General features: G+C 38.7%; 1 protein-coding gene across 1 annotated transcript in view; it reads right to left on the minus strand.

Annotated features, from left to right (window-relative positions):
* The window catches only part of ITGA9 (integrin subunit alpha 9), a 306,868-nt gene that overhangs the window by 161,510 nt on the left and 119,147 nt on the right, over positions 1 to 26,211 (minus strand). Inside the window, exon 16 of the mRNA XM_075271089.1 lies at positions 12,478 to 12,627. Coding sequence (XP_075127190.1) covers positions 12,478 to 12,627 — 150 coding nt within the window. The remainder of the gene's footprint in view (positions 1 to 12,477; positions 12,628 to 26,211) is intronic.

Below are 26,211 nucleotides of genomic sequence, written 5' to 3' on the forward strand. Positions count from 1 at the left end.
ATAATATACATCTATAATGTCTGACAGATGTGTGGGGCTCATAAAATATTTGGATAATTAAATAGCCTTGAAGAGAGCATGCTAGTCCTGAAGCTTAGATCTTGGTATCAGGGCCGCTGCCATGACAGTAATGATCCTACACACAAGCTGTAGAGTCCAAATCAAGCAAAAAAAATAAAAAAATAGTCCAAAGCAATGATTTAAAAAATGTACTATTAGCCTTTATCTATAAGACACTGGGAGAAGTTTATCCATATCAAGTAAAGTAATGTAATAGTGGTCACATAACATTACCAAAACCAACAAACACAGTCTATACAGTAGCAGTAGACTCAGCAAGTGCATTTGGGCATTGGCAAAAACTACAGGAGACATCGGAGAATGCCTACAAGTAGCAAAAGAGGCCAAGGGTATACAAAGCAGAAATATTATTATATCAGAACATTATTTTATATATTTCTTCGAACCATGTTCTGTGGTCTGATAAGACCAAGATAAACGTATTTGGTTCAGATGGTGTCAATCGTGTATTTCAGCAACCAGGTGAAGAGTATCCCTCCCTGTGAGTACTGCAGCCAGCAAAAAAAAACATCATAGTAGCATGTCACCTCGGATGTGGGAGTGATTTGTTACCAGCAATTTAATTGCAGGTGAGATTGGGAAAGGGAGAGGTACACAGAGAGTGAGAGCAGGCAGGTGAATCATGGGAAAAGTAGTTTGTCCATTGCATGTAAATAACATTGATACAAAGGGCAGCAAGTAAAATAAAATCAAGCAAAGACTTCACAAGGGAATATTGAGTATTTAGCACTGCTATGGATGTATTGGCAGACAACTTTTAGAAACTGTAAAACTGAAGCTGAAAAGGTTTTTATTACATGGAAATGTAAATTTTCTCACCAGTATATTGGTATTTGTAAGTTACTATTAATTTCACATTTTAGAACAGGTTTTGGTTCTGTAACCCTTAAAAGATCCTGAAAACATCTGTGCCTGGTTCAAGATGTGCCAGTATTCATATGTCAGCATACTGTCATCTATAAAGAAACACCTTTATGAAAAATCCCCAGCTGTAAATCCTATTATGGTATTATATTTCTCTTTTCATGTAAGAAGCTGAGGTTAATACCATATGCCACTTTGTAAAAATGATAGGTTTTCCTGTAGCTTACACTATTGGCTTACTTGTTTCACGAGAAGCAAAATCATTTTCCTGTTCATATGTTAAAGGGGTACAGTTTCAGCAAAGAAGTATTATAAATATATACAATTTTCCAAAATACTTTCTGTATCAACTCCTTGAAATCTTCTAGAACTCTATCCTTCCATGGTCATGTGATGAACAGTCCCTATAGTCGTGATGCCATAGTCACAGCACGGTACTCATTTTCATTAAACAAACAATAACATTTATCTGCTAAAGCTGCTCAACCGTGTGTGTATATATTTGTTTTTTTGCTGCAACACATTCAAGAATGATTTGCTTTCCATATTCCATTCTATACTCATTTGGCTTCCCAAAATGCAAATTACAAACTCTGAACAAGTAGAGAATGGTTGGACTTCTTGCATTTGAAATTGTACAATTCAAAATGACTGTGCTGGATTGGATGGACACTGCCATGGATTGGCAATCTCTTTAAATGGTCAAAAAGGAATTTGGGAGGGAGGTTTTATTACCTTTAAAAAGAATTATGTGTTATTTAACCTCTTCCCTCCAGTGATGTTTTTGATTTCCCTTTTCCATACACAACTTTTTTATTTTTTGAATCTCAGAGCCATATTAGGGCTTAATGTTTGTGGGATAAATTGTTCTTCATAATGGTACCATTTATTATTCTATACAATGTACTGGGAAGCTGGGAAAAAACTGAGAATGGAGTAGAACTGGAGAAAAATTGAATTTGTGTGACTTTCTTACGGGCTTCATTTCTACGACATTCAATCCGCTTTCAAAATGACATGGCACCTGTATTCTATGTCTTGGTATGATTCTGGGGATACCCAATTTATATAGTTTTATTTCCATTTTAACCCATTAACAAAAATCAAACACTTTTCAAAAAAAAATTTTTTCATAAAGTCACCATATTCTGACACCCGTATCTATTTTTTATATTTCCATATACGGGGATGCATAGGGCATCTTTTTTTGCGGGGTCAAGTATACTTTTTAGTTATAGCATTTTGGTGAATATCTATTGCTTTCATCACTTTTTATTCAAATAATGAAAAATTGGCAGCTTGGCACTTTTGATTTTTTTTTTTTCCCACTACGGAGTTCACTGCATTGAAAAAATATCGTTATAAGTTTGTAAGGTGGGCGTTTTTGGACACAGTTGTACCTAATGTGTATGTATTTCACTGTAATATTTTAGTTTTATATGTACTATAGGGAAAGAGGGGTGATTTAAACTTTTAGTTTTTTGTGGGGGGGGTTTAAACTTTTTTTATTACTATTTAATAGACTGTATTGCAGTCTATGGGCCTTTCAGTATGTTACTATTGAGGCTGGCCATAGTAGTATTTCAATAGCAGGCCTGGAAGCCTTCAGAAGGCTTCCAGCCCCCCATGAGGACACGTTGGCTCTGGCAATGTCGTCGTGTGGGACCTGGCCTGTAAAAAGAAAGGTATAGGCGTTTTTTCACTTTGGAGGGATCCTGGTCTGCAATGCCCACAATAAAAGTCCATTGCATTACAGCGGAGAGCCAGTGGTTATGGTGGTAGCGCTGCAGAAGAGCGGCCACCATCTTTATAGGTCTGCGTTTTTAGGGGGTTTTCATTTTTCTTTTTTTCTGTGCTATGTCAATTTTTTGTTATTTTATGACATTTTTTCATTAAAAGTTATATTTTATCGGAGAGCTGCCGGACATCTTTTTCTTCATGTTTATTGGATTACTAGACACTTTCGGAATAGAGTGTCTGTGCCGTGCACCCCGGACTTATTATACAGCCTATGGAACCAAGATATATATGGGTGAGCTGAGCTTTCTTTTTTGATTTTTGTTTGACCATCTTTATAGACCTGGCATCCGTTGTACTATTACGGCGGATGTTGGGAAGGGGTTAATACTGTATTAGCACCTTTGAAATAGACAGTTGTCTAATTGACAGCATCCATTACTAAGAGGAGCTTAGTGTTAACCAGTAGAACACTTTCCCCTATTATTACCCTGTTATCATTGGTTCTGCTGAAGTCCAGAGTGTGTAATGATGCTTCGGTCCTGGGGTGGTTGCAAGTTTATGTTATTAGGCTAGAAAAGTACAAAATCGTATTTTTTTCAAATTGGAAATGCCAAGCTGCTGGTGCTTCTGCTTTATTGTTTCAGACTGGCTGTGAAAAATGAGGGACATCCTACGTAATTTTTTTGCTTAGAAATAATTATTTGAAAAAACAACATAGGGTCACCACCTCTTTTTATAACTGCCAGATACAACAAGCAGTTACAGCTAAGAATTACCAGGGTCGGAAGGCCCATCAGTTCCCTACTATCACATCAGCTGGTCTGGTAGTTGGCTGCTGCCTAACACTTTCTGGAAACACCAGAGTATGAGGCGGTTAGCGATAGCCTCCTAACACTAACAATCAGATAGCTGTCTATTAGCAAGGTGGTAATGAAATATTAAATAAAAACACAAGCTCACATAAGAATTTTTTTTTGTTAATGAAATAAAAGATCCTCTACATATCTGCACTTTGGCTTCCTTATTGAAAAATCATTTAGTCTAAAGAATCCAAACTATTCCAAATAATTCTGTATACCTTTAAAACTGGGCCAAAATAAAAAAAAGTTCCCTAATTCCATTACTGTGGACGTCCAGTTCACAAGCTATGCTATTTCCTTAACTCCTATAGATATGAATGGGAGTTACAAAAGTGGTGTATAACAGTGAGTTGCACGGCTATCCTAACTTCCCTTCACTTCTATAGGAACGCAATTTGTAGGCATAGGTCAGTGAGCTGTGCTGTCTTTACTAGACTCGGTCCCGGTTACAGCCTGACTTTAGCTGATACCAAGGCCGAGTAAAAAGAGAAACGAGTTTGGAGGGTTGGTACTAACTTTTCCTGAACCACTGTGACCAGTGGCGTAACTACCACAGTAGCAGTGGTAACAGCAGCCACAGGGCCCGACACCTTAGGAGGCCTGGGCCCCCTTACTAATATGCCAAAAATAAAAAATAAACTTTACTTTTTGAGGCCCGAGGCCCCCTAAGGTGTCGGGTTCCGGGCAGGGTAAGGCCTCAGCAGCGTGTGTCCTGACAATGAGGGGGCGGAGTTTCACACATGAAGAAGATAGCTGTGCAGGGGAATGTAATGAGCAGTGAGCAGCATTGTTGAGCCCTTCTGGAACGTGGAGACTGGTGAGCTGTAAGTGTATCACACTCACCAGGCATGCAGGGCAGGCTGTACAGTACACAGTACAGTGCTGGCAGCTCCCTGCTGCTCTCTCTCCTTTCCAATAATTATAATAAGTTTGCTGCCTGGGCATGAAGGGGTTACATGTGCCACATTCAGTGACTCTGAAGACTATTTTAAGTGAGAACTTAGAGAACACTCTTCACTGACACTGAATGTGGCGCCTGTAACTCTTTCTTCCCCAGGCAGAAAATTTATTACAGTATTATATATTACAGTACATAATACTGTGTGTAGGGGCCACTATAGGTCATAATACTGTGTGCAGGGGCCACTATATGTTATAAGACTGTGTGCAGGGGCCACTATGGGGCATAATAGTGAGTGCAGGAAGGCAGGGGGAGGGGTGAGGTCAGTCGGGGTCTTCGGGGGGAAGCCATGTCAGAAGTTCGCCACAGGGCCCCGCCATTCCTAGTTATGCCATTGACTGTGACAACTATACAAACTAAACTTTATGTCAACTTAACTTTGTTCTCTATTTCATACCATTGAAAATACTATAAATTGTTGGTCCTTCCTACTATTATTGTGGTTCATTAGGAATAATTTGATTTAAGAAAAAAAAGAATTTTTATCAACTTAACGTCTTGCCTATTGATATTCCCAAAACATTTTCTCTAATTTGAAACAAATCCATACTAAGTTTATTTGGAGATCTAAAGAATTTTGGATCAAAGATGACTTTAATTAATCATAAAAAATGGGTGGAATAATTCTGCCAGACTTCGAGACATACAAAGATACAATACATATACAAAGATTGATTTAATAGAAAATTGGAGTAAATGCCAAACTATCACTTCAATTAGAATACTAAGATACTTTCAAAATAAATATCCAACTTTACACTATATGCAAGGTTTAACAACAGAAAACAACAGAAAAACCTAATACATAAACAATCTAATTAAAAAAATACGAAAGTAATAAAAAGGGCAATTGCTAATATGTGAAGAGCTAAACATTACTGAGATCCTTCTTTTGACACTACTTCTACACTCTCCTACTCTGTCTCAAACTGTTTGGCTAATAACCACTTGTCAGACACATGAATATACTTTCATGCAAAAGAGTTTACCTTTTACTCTATACCCCATCAAAAATATTCAAGGATAGATTATTTTGTTATGCTTGGTTCACACTAACTTTGAGGGACTTGAATGATGGAGAGCTGGACCACTATAACAGCTGTACACACGGACACCAGTGGACTCCATTGACTATGGGTCCACTGGATATTCGCTGTTTCAAAAGTCCTCCATACAGGAATCTTCAACAGAGACTCCAACGCAGCCGATAATTTGACACTACAACTATGCAAAGATGTACACATTCATCAAATAACATGGTTGGACCACACGCCAATACATGTCACACTAGCAGAGTCCGATGTACTTGATAGGGAATATATATGGAGACTTAACAACTTCCTCTTGGCTAAACTTGAAGTACTATCAACTATTTAAAAAACAATCAAGAAATACTTTGACTGCAATGACTCCCCCAATATGAACAGATTTATATTATAGAGTTCCCATACAAGGCCATCTGATTAAAGTTGGCTCACATTCTAAAAAAAAAAACTAAATGTACAGAAATACTGAAGGAAATTCATCTTACTGAATTAAGACACAAAAGCAACCCCTTTGCACAATCTCATAACAAATGAATCCAAATTAAGGACAGACCTAATATACTTTATACATTAAAAATGAAATATTAATCATTAAATAATAAGGCCAATTCTTTCACAGTCAAATGGGTTAAAGTAATTCAAACTACTGGAAAATAAAAAATCCAATATATGATTTCCATCACCTCAAAGCAAAAAAATATATAATCTTAAAAAGATAGCAAATGCTCCTTATAATCACATTATAAGCCAGAAAGATGAATTACTTGAAGGACCACTCAAAGATGGCGGGGCCCAGTGGAGACCAGTTGGAAGGACTTCTCCCCCTAGTGTTGGAAGGCTATATAACTCTAGTAATCAGTGCGGCTAGTATTACTGAGAAAGAAAACCAAGTTGATTTCTGAAACATTGGATGAACTAATGCTCACTAAGCATGTAACATAACAAAGTGAGGCTGTAATCTACAGTTAGCTTGGGAAAGCATGTAGGATGCCCGCAAGAAGAGAGAATGTCTTCACTTCATTGCTATTAAAGCTGCACCTGGACTTTCACTCGCACTAGGAGGAATTGGATATCTTTACTTAGCCAGGTGGAGACCAGCTACTTGTTAGTATTTTTCATATGGGCGGAGTGGATCCAACATATAGTGTTTATAATGTAACAGGTGGTCCTTTGTGTTTGAAGGTCTCTGTAAAGGTGACTTAAATTGACAAGATTTATTCAATTTTATGTAATAAGTGTTTTAGAGAGCGGTGGTGTGTATAAGGTATATTAAAGGGGTTTTCTGGACAAAAAAAACTCTATTTTCAAAAAGGTATTTTAGTGCTATTAATGGGTTAATAATGCACTAAAATACCTTTAGCAGTGTTTTGAGTGATTTCTGAGAATCTATGGGAGTGCCTAGCATCTTCTGCATTTGTTTACACAGGTAACTTCCTGCTGTCTTAGCCTACCATAATGCATTGTTGTTCACGCGCAATATCTCTCCCTTTTTCCCTAGCTAGCCCGTGCACTACTAAACCTACCTACCTAACTAACTCAGCCCCCCACCCCATCATACTTACCTAGAGATCAGTTTCTTCTGTCCTGACAGCTTCTTCTTCTGTGGACTTCTTGCACAGGCGTGGCCGGAAAGATCTTTTAGCTTTTCACTTCTTCCGATGATTGTACACTAGAGCTAGAATCACTGTCTCTTTTGCACAGGATCCGGCAGAAAGAAAGGAAGTGATGTTTTGTGCCCAGGAGATTGAAGACGGGTAAGTATGATGGGGTCAGGGGGTGTGGGGGGAGTATTGGTGACGTTCCGTTTTCGGAAATAGGAACATCACTGGCTTTTCAGAAAGTGTGCCTAGGGTAGTTACATGACCGCCCCTGCAATCTGGGTAATTTAAATTTTTTTAAATTTAGTAAATTAGAAGTTAGAGGGTTTAGTTCGGGGTTCTTTTTTTTTTTTTTTTATCCCAGACAACCCCTTTAAATTTTTATTATTGATGTCCCAGGTATATTAACATGTCACACTTGCTTTAATTTTTGTGGCTTAAATGTCATATTTCTTTTAGATAGCAAATGCTTTTAGTGAATACTGAGACACTACAAAAATGACTCAATTACAACCCAATCAACAGATCACGCCATTTATTAATTTCCTCATAAACTACAATAGCCTGAAGTAGAAACAAGACAATTTTCTGAATTAAATAAACCCTTTTCTATCAAGGAAGGTAAAAAATTCATGCATACTTTGAAGAACAAAAAATCCCATGGATCAGCTGGATTCTCCAATGAATAAAGTTTTTTTTAAAGACTATTTGACCCCCTATCAGTGTGTCACTTACAATTTAGCTACTGAATCTGGTTAATTTCTACAGGCTATATTTAGAAGCTGTTACAATATCTAAATTAAGAAAAAATACCACCCAAATCCCTAATTAAAGGTCTATCTGTTTTTGGAAGAGAGATGCAAAAATATATGCCAAAATAATTGCACACAGGCTAGAGGACAAACTATCAGACCTGATAAAACCAGATCAAGTGGGTTTAACCAAGAACAGGCAAGCATTAGATGGCACTCATAGAATTAAAGATTTGATCTCATGAATTGAAAAGAAACAGGCACCTTTTCTGCTCCTATATTTGGATTGAGAGAAGGTGTTTGATAGTATTATTGGGGTTATGAATTCAAGACTCTAGAAGAATTTGGATTCAGTGACCAAATCATTCAGGCTATAAAGGCCTTATAGTCAAATCTTACAGCAAAAATTCTAACTAATACAGTGTTGGCCAAAAGTATTGACACCCCTGCAATTCTGTCAGATAATACTCACTTTCTTCCAGAAAATGATTGCAAGCACAAACTCTTTGGTATTATTATCTTCATTTAATTTGTCTTCAATGGAAAACCACAAAAAGAATTGTCAAAAAGCCAAATTGGATATAATTCCACAGCAAATATAAAAAGGGTGGACAAAAGTATTGGCACTGTTTGGAAAATCATGTGATGCTTCTCTAATTTGTGTAATTAACAGCACCTGTTACTTACCTGAGGCACCTAAAAGGTGGTGGCAATAACTAAATCACACTTGCAGCCAGTTGAAATGGATTAAAGTTGACTCAACCTCTGTCCTGTGTCCTTGTGTGTACCACATTGAGCATGGAGAAAAGAAAGAAGACCAAAGAACTGTCTGAGGACTTGAGAAGCAAAATTGTGAGGAAGCATGAGCAATCTCAAGGCTACAAGTCCATCTCCAAAGACCTGAATGTTCCTGTGTCTACCGTGCGCAGTGTCTTCAAGAAGTTTAAAGCCCATGGCACTGTGGCTAACCTTCCTAGATGTGGACGGAAAAGAAAAATTGACGAGAGATTTCAACGCAAGATTGTGCGGATGGTGGATAAAGAACCTCGACTAACATCCAAACTAGTTCAAGCTGCCCTGCAGTCCGAGGGTACAACAGTGTCAATCCGTACTATCCGTCGGCATCTGAATGAAAAGGGACTGTATGGTAGGATACCCAGGAAGACCCCACTTCTTACCCAGAGACATAAAAAAGCCAGGCTGGAGTTTGCCAAAACTTACCTGAGAAAGACAAAAACGATTTAGAAGAATGTTCTCCGGTCAGATGAGACAAAAGTAGAGCTTTTTGGGAAAAGGCATCAACATAGAATTTACAGGGGAAAAAAAGAGGCCTTCAAAGAAAAGAACATGGTCCCTACAGTCAAACATGGCAGAGGTTCCTTGATCTTTTGCGGTTGCTTTGCTGCCTCTGGCACTGGACTGCTTGACCGTGTGCATGGCATTATGAAGTCTGAAGACTACCAACAAATTTTGCAGCATAATGTAGGGCTCAGTGTGAGAAAGCTGGGTCTCTGTCAGAGGTCATGGGTCTTCCAGCAGGACAATGACCCAAAACACACTTCAAAAAGCACTAGAAAATGGTTTGAGAGATAGAATTGGAGACTTGTAAAGTGTCCAGAAATGAGTCCAGACCTGAATCCCATAGAACACCTGTGGGAAGATCTCAAAATGGCAGTTTGGAGAAGGCCCCCTCCACATCTCAGGGACCTGGAGCAGTTTGCCAAAGAAGAATGGTCTAAAATTCCAGCAGAGCATTGTAAGAAACTCATTGATGGTTACCGGAAGCGGTGGTTTGCAGTTATTTTGTCTAAAGGTTGTGCTACCAAGTATTAGGCTGAGGGGGCCAATACTTTTGTCCGTCCCATTTTTGGAGGTTTGTGTAAAATGATCAATGATTTGACTTTTTTTTTTCATTGTATTTTGTGTTTTTTCATTGCAAGCAAAATAAATGAAGATATTAATACCAAAGAGTTTGTGCTTGCAATCATTTTCTGGAAGAAAATGAGTATTATCTCACAGAATTGCAGGGGTGCCAATACTTTTGGCCAACACTGTAGTATTTTATCTACCTCCTTCTCCATTAGTATTGGAACGAGATGGGGATGCCCCCTTTCCCCATTGTTTTTCATTCCAATTTTAGAACCTCTAGTGGAATATATAAAATGTAATCCTTTCATCCATGGAATCCAAATTAAAGATTACTATCATACCATAGGATTATTTGCAAATTATATAATAATAGCTTAGTAAAACCCACTCTCATCTTTACAAGCTCTATATACAAACCTTAAATTATATAGCTCTGTCTCATACTATAAAGTAAATTAGACTAAGCCTCTAATTTTAGGTATGAATTTTACCCATGATCTTCAATATATCATAAATTACTCATACCCATTCACTTGATAAAAACAGCAGATCCCATACTCAAAAATGAATCTTACATATCCTCTTAAGAATATCATTAACTGCAACTTTAAACCCTTGTTTAATCAGATTCAGACAGACGTATATTCCTTGGGTAAATATGACACATTGTGGTTTGGTAAATAAGTACTAAACAAAATTATTATCCTTCCCAAAATATTATACCATAAGAACTATACCGATACTCATGCCTAAAAACATTATACATCAATTTCACACCCAAACATTCTATTTCATATGGGCAGGTAATGCCCAATAATCACATTCCAGGTAATGACTTGCCATAGGGGAGAAGGAGGATGGGGTTACCCAACCCAAGCTACGATCCTAGACCAACTAAAATTTTGGTGGTCTTTGAATTAAACTAAACTTTGGATAGATATAGAAAAAGGATTTCTGCCTTAAATTAACCTGATAGATGCTCTGTATGTTGTCCTTTTGGGGTTTAAGATATCTCAAAATTTCCCTCCTAAAATTACTCTACAAACATAGAAACATGTTCAAGATCGATCTCTCAGATTCACCTGGGTGTAAAATAAAAGTCCAATTGGAGATACTGATAATTGTCATAACAGGATTAGATGTTTCCATATGGAAAAAGGCAGCAATATGTTTAATTGACCTTATCTTACCAAGAGATATGTTTTACTTCAAGTAGAATTTTACAAATTCTTACAAACAAGAGCATACCTTAGCAATATACATTATTCATTTCTTAACCATCCGCTGACATCTATGACCTTTTTCACATAGCCAGGTGAAATCTCGAAAGGGAATTCATGCCCACATATCATACATTCATATAATATACTTTCTACAAGAAACTTTTCAATTAAATTCCCACATTAATATACAGTAAAATAAAGAAAAATACAGTAAAATAAAGAAAATTCCACTATGCTATCAAGAAAAGTTGAGATTTTCCATTTTTTATGCTACTAAGATTGCTTTCTAGCTACAACAATAAATGGAGCTAGAACTATTTAAAAAGCACAGTTGTATTTTTTTTTATGCATTTCATGCTGCCTATAAAGCTAGATGGTACAAAACTGGAGATATAGCCATTCCAAGTGCCCACTCATCTGGCAACTGTACACACTGGCAATAAAAATGCATTTAATACACTTTAAGTATAATACACTTTTGTGCAATACTTGTTTATAAAAAAAAAAAATAGTAGCCGGAGTAGTTTGGTAGAATTGACACCTTCTAAATTAATTAAGTAGCTTCATTTACAATGAAAATAATTATTGTTGGTTACTGTAACTCAAACTACAAGAAAGCATGTAGAAGTTGTCTTCCTATGACCTGTGCAGTTTGGATAGTCATGTAGAAGGTTGTCGTCTTGGTTAAGCAAAACACCTACAGTAGCAAATACCATATGTTTGGAGATGTAGCAGAGACATATGCATGTAATTCCAAGGAGGGTAATCCAGGGGAAAAGAATTTTAATCATTGTTTTGGGAAAAATGGCTAGAATATGTCAAGCGTAAGGAAAAACCTTATGAACTGAATGTGAGGACCAGAGTGTTATATAGGTAATGGTGGAAACATTCATTAAATGGATTCTATCATTAGAAACCTGGTACCCAGGACTCAAACAGCACTGGCTGCGTCCCCTGTGCTGTGAAAAAACTCTCCAGCGCTGGCTTCTTCCTGTTCTCCGCGGGAGAGAAAAGGCAGAGGCTGAAAACAAGAAGGCGGCGGCGCTGGAGAGTTTTCTTACAGCACAGGGGACGCTGCCAGTGCTGTTTGAGCGCTGGGTACCACCCCCAGTGCTGTGAGAAAACTCATTACCGTAATGAACAAACTGGGAACATATACCGAATTGCGGTGCGGAGAAGACTTCTAAAGAAAGGGGAAGAATAGCCTTTCTTAAGGCTATGCCGACATGGGTTTAGCTAAAAACAGGATTCTAATGATAGAATCCCTTTAAACGTGCAAAAATTATAAATAGATCAGGCAAGAAGAGGAGTTTTAGAACATTTTGATAGGAATTGCAATATAATATAACAGTACTTTTTTAAAGAAACATGTATTCAACAGCTGTCATAGTCCCACAAAGGAAAAACTACAAAACTAAATCATATATATATAATGTCATCCTTCGATCATATTCTGTGACTCACAGATTAATGGCAGTATTACCTGATTTCTCTGTGCGATCTTCTGTCCCTTTTTCCAACGAAGAATAGGCTTTAGAGCAGGCAAGTCCTTTTCCTCTTTCCCTATCACATGTTCTCCAAGACTATAGGATGTTTCAAAAACTATAGGTGAAATGACATCTTTCACTCTGCGCTGCAAGAAAACAGTAAGACAAACAAAGTATTTACTATCATATTACTGCTGTATGTATCAATAATGCTAATAACATAAACCTGACATTAGTCTAACATTAACCTCAAACATCATACAGGGGTCAGTCAGCAAAAACATTAGCTATTTACAGCCTCTTATTCATATATTCTATGAAAGAAATGTATCCCATTCATAAAACATGATAGAAACTTATGTAACAATGATCATACACTGTATTAACTGCTAACAATATTTGATAAGATATAGAATAAGTGTCTGACTGATGAGACCACCAGCAAAGGCAAGAACATGGTTCCTCAAGTCTCCTATATGAATAGAGCAGTAGTGTGCATGTATGGCCACTGCTCGAGACACATATATAAGATTAATAAAAGGAACATGGTGCTTGGCCATCTCTGTTAGTCCTAAGAACAGTTGATCACCTATGCACGTCATTGTTTCATTCACAAAGAGATTGTGGACCAACATTCTTATGATCCCTTGGGGATACCCAGTGATCAGACACGTCTGCGAATAGATGCTTTGCTAGTAGGAAAACCCCCTTAACTTTTTAGTTTGTTTATTTTTGTTGTTGTTACATAAACTGATATCTGTGGGAAACTGACATCTGGAAAATAATCACTTGTTTCTACTATAAGCATTCTCAATTAATGTCCATTTTTATGACAGAAGTCACTTTTATCCTGACAGAGAGACACTGGAGCAAACGTTCTCTGTCAGGTCATTTATGTTAATGGAGGAAAGGATGGGAATGATCTGGGTCCTTTATTCCCATCCAGACAGGTCGAGAGAACTAATCCCTAAAGTGAAAATGTGAACATAGCTTTAAGAATTTCAAAAATAAAGACTGTCTAGCTACAACATTTCCCAGAACTGTCTCAAGTATTGTCAGCTCTGGACATTTTTTGTGGCACAGTAGTTACTGTGTGTGTAAGCCTACTTCTATTTTAGGTTTATTAAGACTTTTGGAACTGTGGGATTCAGTATATGTAATCGGAAATAATTCTTATGAGTCAACAGTTATAAAGATTTCATAAACACTACCAGTAATAATGTTGGAAGTATGTCTGTGTCTTGTAAGGAACAACGCCAACATTCCACTTCCCGTATACAAATATTAATGAGTAATTTAGTAAAAGTTAACATGAAGTTGTTGAACACCCACATGTTTCAAAGTGGAGGTGACCACAATTCAAGAATCAAGACCATTAACCAGAGTTGAGAATACCTACTATGAAATTCTCTTTCTGTAGGACCTTCACATTCTTGCAAGAGATGCACCAATGATTTAGGGAAGGGTCACTTGAGAGTTTGACTGTAAATCTGCTGTGCTACCAAAGATTGCGGTGTCACCCTCTGACTCTTTCAATAATGTTAGTGTATGTCGCATTGTGACCCCGAGATTGCCGCAACCTCAAGAGACTGAGCAATGTTTGACCTTTTTGCATCTATAAGTCGCAGTACCCTCACAGTCATAATGAGTCACTAACATTTTTAAGGACTTGCAGAGCAACGTCGCCATCTTTGGTCACTCGATGGGATTTGTGGTTAGAATTGCCTTGTAGCTCTAGCCATAATGAGGAACAGTGCAATGTCTTATTTCCTCTATGCTATGGCTACAGAGAAACAAAGCTGCTGAGATTTAGCAATGATACATCAATATCATAGACAAAAGAACTTACTCTAGGTTCACACTTGCGTCCGGTCTCCGTTCTACAGGTCCCATTGGGGACTGCCAGATTTCCACCCGAAAAATGGGGAGAGAAAAGTTCAGTTTGAGGGACCTTTCTCTCCACATTTTTTCAAACAGATTCGTGGACGGAATCCTAGAACTGAATTCAAGTGCTGGTGTGAACCCAGCCTTAGTTGTATTTACCTTCAGTTAGAGTAATTGTGTAATTGAGTAATGAATCAAGGAGGAGATGATCTAGACTTATCTAATACTAGCTTTTACCCGCGACTTCGTCTGCGGTGATTTGAGAATTGGGCGGACACAGACGTGTGAAACTGTAAAAGTGCTTTAAAAAGTTTGGTGGGATAGCAAATGTGATGTGTTATATTGTGTATGTAGTAATACAGACAATGTGATGTGTTATATTGTGTATGTAGTAATACAGACAATGTGATGTGTTATATTGTGTATGTAGTAATACAGACAATGTGATGTGTTATATTGTGTATGTAGTAATACAGACAATGTGATCTGTTATATTGTGCATGTAGTAATACAGACAATGTGATCTGTTATATTGTGTATGTAGTAATACAGACAATGTGATCTGTTATACAGTGGAAAGCTATATGTAAATGTGAGTGAGTAGAGTGAGGGCTACTCCTGAGGCAACAGTAAGGAGTGTGCAGGCAGGTTGAGGCAGGAAATGCCAGGCAGTGTGTGTGAGTCTATAGCTGGGGCTAGGAGTCCTGTTTTTGTGAGTCTCCTGCTAGGAAGCCATGTTGTTTAGTGGCAAAAGTAGCCTATGTTTCAATCCCAAGGGAAAACTATGTTTGTGGAAAATTGCACGCAAATCCGTCCAGGCGTTTTAGCGTGATTGAGGAACAAACATCCAAACTCACAAACATCCAAACATCCAAACACACAAACTTGTAGATTATATTTATTTGGAACTAGCAAAGCAAATATACATTTTATGGCACTTTTGATTGACAAAAATGGGTAGACATGGCAAGGCCAACAAAAAAATATATTCATTTTGACACACTGAGGTCACTGGGTGAAAGGCCATGCTGTTTAATAACTTTTAATAGGTGATGAAAGCACCACAATCACTACAGGAAAAAAGTGGATGCTCTGCTATGACCAGTAGGAAAAGGAGGGAAAGTACGACTGTCATTACTGGAGATACAAGTACCGTATTTTACGGACTATAAGGCGCACTGGACTATAAGCCGCATTGCCCATGAGCGCCTTATAGTCCGTCTCGGTTCATATATAAGGCGCACCGGACTATAAGCCGCAGTCCGGTGCGCATTATATGTTATTGAAAGCGGCGGCAGGCAGACTTTGCCAGCGGCCGCTTAACCCCCCGCGTGCCAGTCGCTTCTATTGGAAGCGCTCGGCAGGCGAGGAGGGGCTCTATCAGCAAAATCATGTTGATAGAGCCCAACCGTAAAAGTTAGATTAAACTACCCCAGCCCCCCCCACCACCCCCCTTTTTAAAATAAAATCCTGAGACAGAATGTGAAACTTACCGAGCGGTGCAGGGTGGGCGGGCATTCAGGCCTCCTCTTCCTCCGATGTTCCGTCCTCCTCCTCCACCGCTCGCTGATAATGGCCTGGGCGCATGCGCAGTAGTAGAAGCATTATGATATTGCGCATGCGCCCAGTCCATTAGTTCGCGAGCGCCGGAGGAAGTGGTCAGGACATCGGAGGAAGAGGAGGCCTGAATGCCCGCCCGCCCGCCCTGCACCGATCGGTAAGTTTCACGTTCTGTTTCAGGCCGGCGTGACAGCAGGGCTGCCGGACACTTCCCATTCATTTCTATGGGAGCCGGCATGCGAGCGCTCCCCATAGAAATGAATGGACTGCTTTTTTCCATTCATTTCTATGGGGAGCGCTCGCATGCCGGCTCCCATAGAAACGAATGGGAAGTGTCTGTCCATTCATTTCTATGGGGAGCGCTCGCATGCCGGCTCCCATAGAAATGAATGGGAAGTGTCCGGCAGCCCTGCTGTAACGCCGGCGTGTACGGCTGTGATACACGCCGGCGTTCCGTAGTGTGAATGCACCCTTACGGTGCCTTTTATGTATGTATGGAAGCGGCACGCAGACTTTGCCGCCGCTTCCATCCATATATAAGGCGCACCGGACTATAAGCCGCACTTACGATTTCTGAGGAAATCGTAGGTTTTTATGTGCGCCTTATAGTCCGGAAAATACGGTAATGAACATTGGCGATTACTGGGAAAATGAGGATATGCTATCCAGATTGAGTCCATGAATTTTTCCATTATGACAGGTATCACATTTTCCATTACACCCCACTATACTCCTCTTCTCTTTAGCACCTGTGTACTGTTAAACTATCAAGAAGAGTGTTTAGCAGGAAAAATAAAGGCATGAAAGAGGTGGGGATGAAGGATAACAATTTATGCAGCCTGTAAACATACATCAAATAACCCAAACATACTTGTTCCAACTTTGTTTAAATGTAGGAACATTCCTTGACAAATTGCCACCCTAAGAAACATTCCATCTGCCTTCGCTGTTCCCAGCTATTAATCATGACTTGTGCTCGAAAAACAGAAACGACTGCCTTATTGTCAAGTCATTTTACAGATTTCTATAAATTATACAAAGTCCAACACATTTTATTTCTATGAACAAATAAATGCTGCTCACAGAACAATACGTGAACTCTACCTTCAACAACAATGCATTGCACATAAAAGGAAAGGAGTTTCCCCCCATTCCTGAAATAAAATATATACCCAAAAGGAATATGGGATGACTGCAGCAGACTGCTCTAAACCAGTTCTGTACTATGCTTCAATCTGAGAAAATAATTTGCATCCTCAAGTATTGTATTGTAATGTCCATTTGATGGTGAACAATGTTTAGCTGTCATGTCATTGCTTTCTGGATCCACAAGTAATCATTTGGACAAGGCTAAGGTGATTTTCTTTTTATAACTGTATTACTAATTGAAATGCATCATGGCTTGGAAAACCAAATAAGAGCTCAGAGAAGCACCCCAAAAGCTCTACCCCCTTCTATGGTGATGATATAATTGGTTTTACCATTACAAACCTTACATTGCGGAAAAGCTGCTTTTTTGTTGCAGATTTTGATGCATTGTTTTAGAGTTTGGCTAAGGCCTCATGTTGCGGAAATGCAGCTTTTTTTGTTGCAGATTTTATTGAGGTTTTTTGAGCCAAAGCCAAGAGTGGCTACAAATGGAATCAGAAATATATACAAAACTCTAAGGGTCCATTCACACGGAGGAAAATGGTGAGGAATTTGGTGTGGAACTTAAGCACTGAAAATTCCACACCAAATTCCTCACCATTTTGACCCTTGAATGGACCCTTATACTTCTGCTCAATCTATTCCTGGCTTTGGCTCAAAAAAATGCAACAAAATCTGCAACAAAAAAATCTGTGTTTACACAACGTGCAGCCCCAGCCTTCAACAGGAATAGGGAATATAAAGTAAGCTCTTATACTTCCCCCTTCTGTTAAATCCACTTGTTGCTTTGGCTGAAAAAGTGAAGAAAAATCTGCAACAGCTTTTCCACAACATGGGGCCTTAGCCTTAGGGTGCATTCACACTGAGTAAACGCTAGCTTATTTTGTAGAGTAAAATTACACTTGTAAATTTTGCTATCCCATTGACTTTAATGATATTTTTTTACAAGTGTAAAAATACGCCTGTAAAAAATACGCCTGTAAAAATACGCCTGTAAAATGTAATTGAAGTCAATGGGATAGCAAAATTTACAAGTGTAATTTTACTCTACAAAATAAGCTAGCGTTTACTCAGTGTGAATGCACCCTAAGAGTTAGTTTACACATTGAGTATTTCTTCCTAAAATAAATCTGCATGAAATTGCACAATCAATTCCACACAATGAGGATATGATTATTAGTTATGATGCAAAATAAGCAGATATCCATGGTGAAAAGTCACATCATATCCACAATAGGAAGGCCATGCTGCACAAATAAACACCAGGACTCTGTCAGTGAATGACGTTACACCTAATCTACTAAGGGTGCATTCACACTGAGTAAACGCTAGCTTATTTTGTAGAGTAAAATTACACTTGTAAATTTTGCTATCCCATTGACTTCAATGACATTTTACAGGCGTATTTTTACAGGCGTATTTTTTACAGGCGTATTTTTTACAGGCGTATTTTTACACTTGTAAAAAAATATCATTGAAGTCAATGGGATAGCAAAATTTACAAGTGTAATTTTACTCTACAAAATAAGCTAGCGTTTACTCAGTGTGAATGCACCCTAACGTTGTAAAGAACTTTGTTGAGGAATTTTAGTGCAGATTCTGCATCTGTAATCCAGGAACAAATACTCAATGTCTGAACACAGCCCTGATGATGATATGGTTAACAATGGTAAATGATGTTAATCTTTTTAAAATATTGGTGTGCATGGCATCCATTTTTATGCATCATGAATATGAGAGAAATTCTGATACCCCTTGGTCCACTATGATCCTTCTCTGAAATATGTCATGTTCCCTTACTTTTTACCCCCTTAACTAATGAATGGCCTGTCACACCACAGAAGCAAATGAAACATGATGGAAAATAACTAAAACTAGTATGGATCAATATTCAAGCTCATTTGGCTAACAGTTACTTCTCATGACTCCCACATATACATGCATGTCTAATATGAAAAGTTGAATTCGTATGAAGTATACACAATACTGTATATGTGTGTTTGCAGTGGTTACAAACACATTGTAAAGAATTGAAGATTTAGCCAATATGTTGGTGAAACAACAAGCGTGCTGTAATCTACAGTATTTGCGAAATAACAAACACAGCCACAAACAATTTCCTGCAGTTACATAACCTTTGGAACAACTTAAGCAGAAAATAATAAACAGTGACAATCCAACGGGCATGAAGCAAACGCTTTGCATATAGGTTGTTCTAGAGCCTTTGTGAAGAACAAAGATACAGTCCTATGAAAAAGTTTGGGCACCCCTATTAATCTTAATCATTTTTAGTTCTAAATATTTTGGTGTTTGCAACAGCCATTTCAGTTTGATATATCTAATAACTGATGGACACAGTAATATTTCAGGATTGAAATGAGGTTTATTGTACTAACAGAAAATGTGCAATATGCATTAAACCAAAATTTGAGCGGTGCAAAAGTATGGGCACCTCAACAGAAAAGTGACATTAATATTTAGTAGATCCTCCTTTTGTAAAGATAACAGCCTCTAGTCACTTTGTGAGGCCATTTTTGTGGTTAATTTTTCTGGTCCTCTGACAGATCATATGAAAGGATTTCCGAGTGCAGATGTGAATGTAGTATAAAACTTTTTCATAGGAGATACTTCATACTCAAAGCTTTATTAGGTTGTATACATATACTTTTTTGTCAGTTCTGTCTTGACTTCTGTAGTTTAAAAAAATTATTTACTTTTAACATCACAACAAATTTGTGATAAAAGCATCTCATGTAAATATACCTTTGGGTAACTTCATGCAGAGTTTTTTTTACATTCAGAATCCGCCTCAAAGTCTTAATCGTCTGGGTTTGTCCTGTAACCCAACGAGCCGCGGAATCCGTCTGAAGAAAGGGCAGCTCGCTAGCGGTAGACCACTATTGTGAAGGGGCGGATTATAACGTGGATTCCACACCATAAACCACCCCCTCTGTGCCCGTGTGAACGGGCCCTTAGGTTAACAATTCTGTTTAGTTAGTCGCTCAGACAAGCAGGATTTTGCTTTGTTTTTGTCTGAAGTTAAAACTGTATTTTATTTTGCTCATTTTGTGACTGAAGAGAAGGTTTATTTATTTTCCTGTTTTTTTTTCTACATAAACCTGTTTGCTGCATACTTCGTGTGCCTGTCTTTGACTGTTTGAGTCCACGCCATTGCTGCTACTGAGCTACCTCCCCTACATAGCACTTATTTTTTCAGCATCCTGCTGTGATCTCTGTCTCCAATTAAAAACAATGGAAGGCACAATCTGGATGAAATCTGCTGAGGATTTGGGGGCAGAATCCGCGGCAAAATTCTTCATGCCAACTTACCGTAAAGACTCCCGTGTAAATAATAATAATGGATGCAACACTTCATAAAGCAATTGTATTCAATATCCTGTTCCTTAAGTATTAACCTGGAGTTCTATTTATTCTTGGCTTCCATAAACTCCTTCACGGTGATACAATCCTCACTTATTTTACACCGGAAATAAAAAATGACTGCACAGCTTTGCACTTGGATTTATGGGCTTTATACAGGGTGTGTTAATTTATCTCGCATGAAGTCTCACTTCCTGTTTCCCAATATCTTTCTATGGAGCTGTTCATGGCCAGAAATGGTCTGTACTCTATCTGAACACCGTCCAACGTCTAATCTACAGTAAGTCCTACAGACCTATTGTCAGATCAACTTATGTTTAAACAAACAGGACAAATCCTAGAAGATAATGTATGGTGTAATATAGAAAAATATGTTTTATGCCATAATGTATATATCAAGTTATAGGCAATACAAGTTTCAGCATTTTTCATGCACGTTCATGTATCTGTAGCTTTCTGTAGCTTCTAAGAAATCAGATCCTTTCTAGCTTTTATTTACCATATTTATTCAATTATTTTTATTCTTTCTCCAAGTATCAGGTTAGAGAAATTATTAACTGCTTTTCAAATGAACTTTTACAAGTAGTAATGGCAGATTTATTGATTTGGCTAACTCAGTTTGTTAATTCTGAACCCTGGGATAAACAATCACAAGAGAGCCAAGTCTTTCCTAGTGGTGAAAGCAGTTTGATAAATATTGCCCGTCTCTGGCAGACATTGGGACTAATTTATTAAGTTTGGCATATCGTATGCCAGTCTTAATAAACAACTTGACTGGCACAGGGACAGGAGGCTTCGGCACTCTCATAACTCTGTTGGACGTTCCGATGCTAGAATGAGAATCTAGGTAGGAAGTGGCTTAGCTCTCCACTTTAACTCATACCAGAAAATCAGTCAGGCCAAAGCAAGCCCTTCTCATCCCTCCTCAATCATCCAATCCTACACTGACCACATTCGCAGATTCTGACTTGTTGCGAACGTATGGCTAAAGAAAGTGCCTTCAGCGCTCAGTGATGAATTCTCCCCATTATACTCCTTCTTTATTACACCCAGTGCACACCAGTAATCAATATGTCACATCTTAAGAGTGAAACATTTTCCTTTTGGCATCTAGTTTTTTAATTTTTTTCTAAAGTTTGGCACAGCTATATTAGTAAGTATTCAGGGTCGGACTGGCCCCCCGGGGAACCGGTGAATCCCTCGGTGGGCCCCAAGCCTTGACTATCAGTTCGGGGCCCCAGGCTGCCAGCAGCACTGTAATGATTAAAGATGGCCGGCTGCCGGCAGTTTCCCAGGGCCCCGACACTTGCACAGAGGGGCCTCCTGCCAGTGCTATACTTTCCCTATTAACATAGGGAAAGTATACATCGGGACTCGGGAGCACACCAGGGGCAGCAGCTCTCTCTGCAATCTTTAGAAGCGATCTCTCTGCAGCCCGGACTTCCTTCCCCTCCCCCTCCCAGCAGTGAGTCATCTCTTGCATCGGATCGTGTGGGGACAGAGGAGTCTGCTGCTGCTGCTTCACAAATGTGAGTATATATCTTTCTTTTTTTGGTAAAATTTAATGTTTAATATGTATATGTGTACATTTGTTTAACCCTTAAGTCCTATCATGGTGTCTATCATACACCACTACCATACACATATCACTAGGATAGACACCATGATAGTACTTAAGGGTTACAATATGTGTCTTGTATACTGTGTGAGGACTGTATGTTTGCATACAGGTATTTGTGATTGTATACAGTATGCTATTATAATGTGTATATGTATATATAGTATTCATACATTCATATAAGTGTATATATGGCTTATATATGGTATATGAATGTATATCTATGTGTGTGTAGGTATATAGTGTGTGCAATCCCATCCACAGATTGCAGAAAAATACACAAAGCGGAAATGCTACAATTTCCAAAACTGTTGCGGTTTTGGAAATTGCAGCATGTCACTTATACCTACAGAATAACTTGCAGTGTCCCTATAGGTATAATGGAAGCAGAAAGTTCTCAGAGGAAACCTCTGTGGAGTTTCTGCAAAAAGCGCTGCAGGAAAAACTGATGTTTTGCGGCCGGGGGTTTTCCTGCAGCGCTTTTTTGCTACGGCTTGCTACATGGGGCCTTAGCCTTATAGTGTAGTACACAATGTATTGAGATAATAAGGATGAGGCCCAACAGCGAAACGCAGCTAAAAAACACTGCTGAAAAAAATAGCGGCGAATCTCAATGTATTATTTCCACAATGTTTTTTTCATTGAGCTTTTGATGCATTTTCCTGGCACTTTCTCCTGATTGTGCAGCTGAAAGTAACCGGCCATGGTTTTAGAAGAACACGCATTTTAGAGTTTGCAGCATCTTCCACGTCTTTTTTTCCTGCAATGTGTGGATGAGGTAAATTTGGTTCAATTTCATTCACTTTGCTTGTTTTGTAAAACACATAATTTTTTTTTCTGCCGTAGCCAAAAATGCTGTGTTTCTGCAGTGTGAGGCTTTAGCTTAAAGAGGTTGTCCACAAACTGGAGCGATCACTGTGGCGGCCGCCAGGTGGGTGTAAAAATTAAAAAAAAAAAAGCCTTCTCACCTGTCCCAGCACCCCATTGTTCCCCGCCTGTGTCTCTTCAGTCTCATGGTAGTGCCTAATTTCTGAAAATCCTGTACCTAATTGGTCTTAGCAGTCACATGAGGTGCAGGACTCCCAGCAAGGAGGCGCCAGCACGAGACTGAGTGGACACTGGCAGCAGACAACGTAGCGCCAAGGACAGATGAATGTGCTTTTTTTTTTTTTGAATTTTGCTCCTCCCTCCCGGCAGATGGGTTTTTCCAATTCCTGGACAAATCGTTAAAGGATTTATCCACCTTTCGAATATTGATCGTCTGTCCTTAGGATAGGCCATCAATATTACATCTGCAGTGATACAACAGCCAGGACCTCTGCAGATCAGCTATTCCAGGACAGTGTGGCTACAGGTAATGGTAACATTTCTAGGAGCCACGCTGTTCATTTGCCATACAGGGTGTAGCAGTAGGTTTAGGTAGTGAAGTGGTGCACAGTGTATGGCGGGTGAGCAGCATGGCTCCGGACATGTTATTACCTTTAGCCACCCTGTCTCAGTATCGCTGGTCTGCAGGGTCCTGATGGTGGGCCCCTAGAAATAATTCCACTGGTGGGCCCTAGACACCCCAGTCCGACACTGTAAGTATTGGCACCTGTAATGAATAGTGGATCATGACCCATTATGCCACCCAACCAGTTTGACTTTGGACTATTCCTGATGTAATTGTCTAAGTGGTCCCATGGATACAGGGATAGGGTCTTCACTGCAGGGGACCACCAGGTCACTACATTTAGGAGTAATCCTGGTTTAGTGCAGAGGATTGGGCAGGTTTATACAGGCAGATATTGCTTGTGGTTGGCTGAGCAGGACTCACAGGTGTACTCATTAATCCTATAACCTTTGGGACATCCCGGCTGTATCAGCAACACAAGAACACAACAAAATACAGAGACAGGAATCACACAGTGTGAAGCAAAGGTAAGCTAGAGTCTTTGTCTGCTAAAAGAAATGGTAGGCCAGTGAGCACAGTGTGTCCGCGTCTCAGTACCACACAAGAATACTGACACTTCTTGCAGAGAGATATTCACCCAACTGCCAGGATGAATATTAAGATATCAATAGAGTAGAAATTAATACGTTTTACTGATATCTTCATCTAGTAATAAGTCAGTGAGTCCTTCAGGGGCATCAATGGGGCTGATCCCAGTACCCCTGGACACTACCCACCATGAAGAAGTGCATTTGTAAGAAAATTAAATCTTTATATACCCTGTACTAATGCTAATTGTTTTTAGCTGACAAAATAGATCCATATTGCACTTGCTTTTACTTAGAAAAAATATTCTTTTTTTTTTTTCATTTAAAAGAAACAACCTTTTTTCACTGTAGTCACACCATTCTTTCTTAATAGCCTTAAATAAACATATAACGAAACAGATTAAACAGTCTCTAGAGAGACAGCCTGCTGATAACCCGGTTGTGGCTGATCTGTACTCATGAAGAAAACAGCACTGAAATATCCGAAAAAAAGAGGGAAAACAAACAGGATGACGATTAGTAATACAGAAGTCACATGCACAACGCCAGATGGTTTGACTTAAACAAAAAAACAGTGGGAATTTTAAGAGTCAAGATTGCTGGGAATGTAATGTCTACATGTGGGTTGCTTAGGAAAACATACAGAACAGAATTTTTATAAAAGTGCTCAAGTTGCTTAGGAATACTTTCCAGTATCTGATTTTGTAATATTCTCTGTACTACAGCACATAGAATGGACTTATTATCTGGATACTACAATTTCTAATTTTGTAAGTACCGTATATACTCGAATATAAGCCGACCCGAGTATAAGCCGACCCCTCTAATTTTACCACAAAAAACTGGGAAAACTTATTGACTCGAGTATAAGCCTAGGGGGGAAATGTAGCAGCTACTGGAAAATTTCAAAAATTAAAATGGTTTTTGGGTGCAGTAGTTGCTGGGTGCTGGAAAAAGGAGGGGGTGTTTTGGTTGTCTGTCTGCCCCTTCCCCGAGCTTGAGGACTGGGTTTTTTTCCTCCCATGTGGAATTCAGCCTGGGTGAATATAGGGTATCTGCAGTGCTCCTATTAACCCCTTCCTGACGGAAGAGGAGCACTGCAGATCCTATATTCAGTAGACCGGGCACTTTCAGACACAGGATACCTACTTTATATGTATTCTAGGGAAAGGAGGGATTTATAACTTTTATTTATTTTATTTTTTTATTATATTTTTTAAAGCTTCCTTTTTTTCCCCCACTATCGGAGATTCTATACATTACTATTGCAGCTGGTCATAGACCCCCCCCCCTTTTTTTTATTTGCTTGACTCGAGTATAAGCCGAGGAGGGCTTTTTCAGCACAAAAACTGTGCTTAAAAATTTGGCTTATACTCGAGTATATTCGGTAGCTAAGCGTAAATGTAAATTGATTCTCGGTGAATTTGCTTTGTGAACAATCTCTAGCCTTGTGTCACTTGAAGACTATGTTATGATAATAACTCATCAAATCATTTCCATAAACTCTACATAAATGAATAGTGCAGGGATACCAATACACTTTTGTACTGCAGCCAATTGTATTGATGAATATGAGCGACAGCTTTCATATCCACAAAGGACAGTTGGTGATAGCTGAGGGATAATAAGTTTTTGTAGTCAGACTACAGAAATAAAAAAAAAAAAACATAATAGCATGTTCCATTGGACTCTATTCAGTTGTATAGGCTTGGTGTTACACTGATATTTGTTAGTTTTTACAGTACATATTATCATATTAGCATTATAATAAGCACACAGTACTACTTTTGTCTGCCTTCCTTGTCCTTTGACTTGTAAATAGTTCACAAGAGTTACTTGCAGGTCATTCTCATAAAGCTAGGCAAAAGTGAAATACAATGCACAGAAACGTGGTCCCAATGGGACAGTAAAACAATTCCAATATTCTCCTGGCACAGCATATTCACTTTTATATGGTATGCATACTACTGAGACATTTGTAAACTATGTGGTTAGCCACAAGACAAAGACATGCCCATTAGCTCTGCTTGGGGTTACTTGAGTTACATCCATCAATACAAGGCATTTTTTCAATACACTAAATTTGCCTGCTATTCCTATTAGGCGTCTCTAGTACAAAATAATATTCGTCATTGCTTGCTTCTCCCAATAAAGACAT

The sequence above is a fragment of the Leptodactylus fuscus genome, chromosome 4 (assembly GCF_031893055.1).
Source record: "Leptodactylus fuscus isolate aLepFus1 chromosome 4, aLepFus1.hap2, whole genome shotgun sequence".
In the NCBI taxonomy this organism is placed as follows: domain Eukaryota; kingdom Metazoa; phylum Chordata; class Amphibia; order Anura; family Leptodactylidae; genus Leptodactylus; species Leptodactylus fuscus.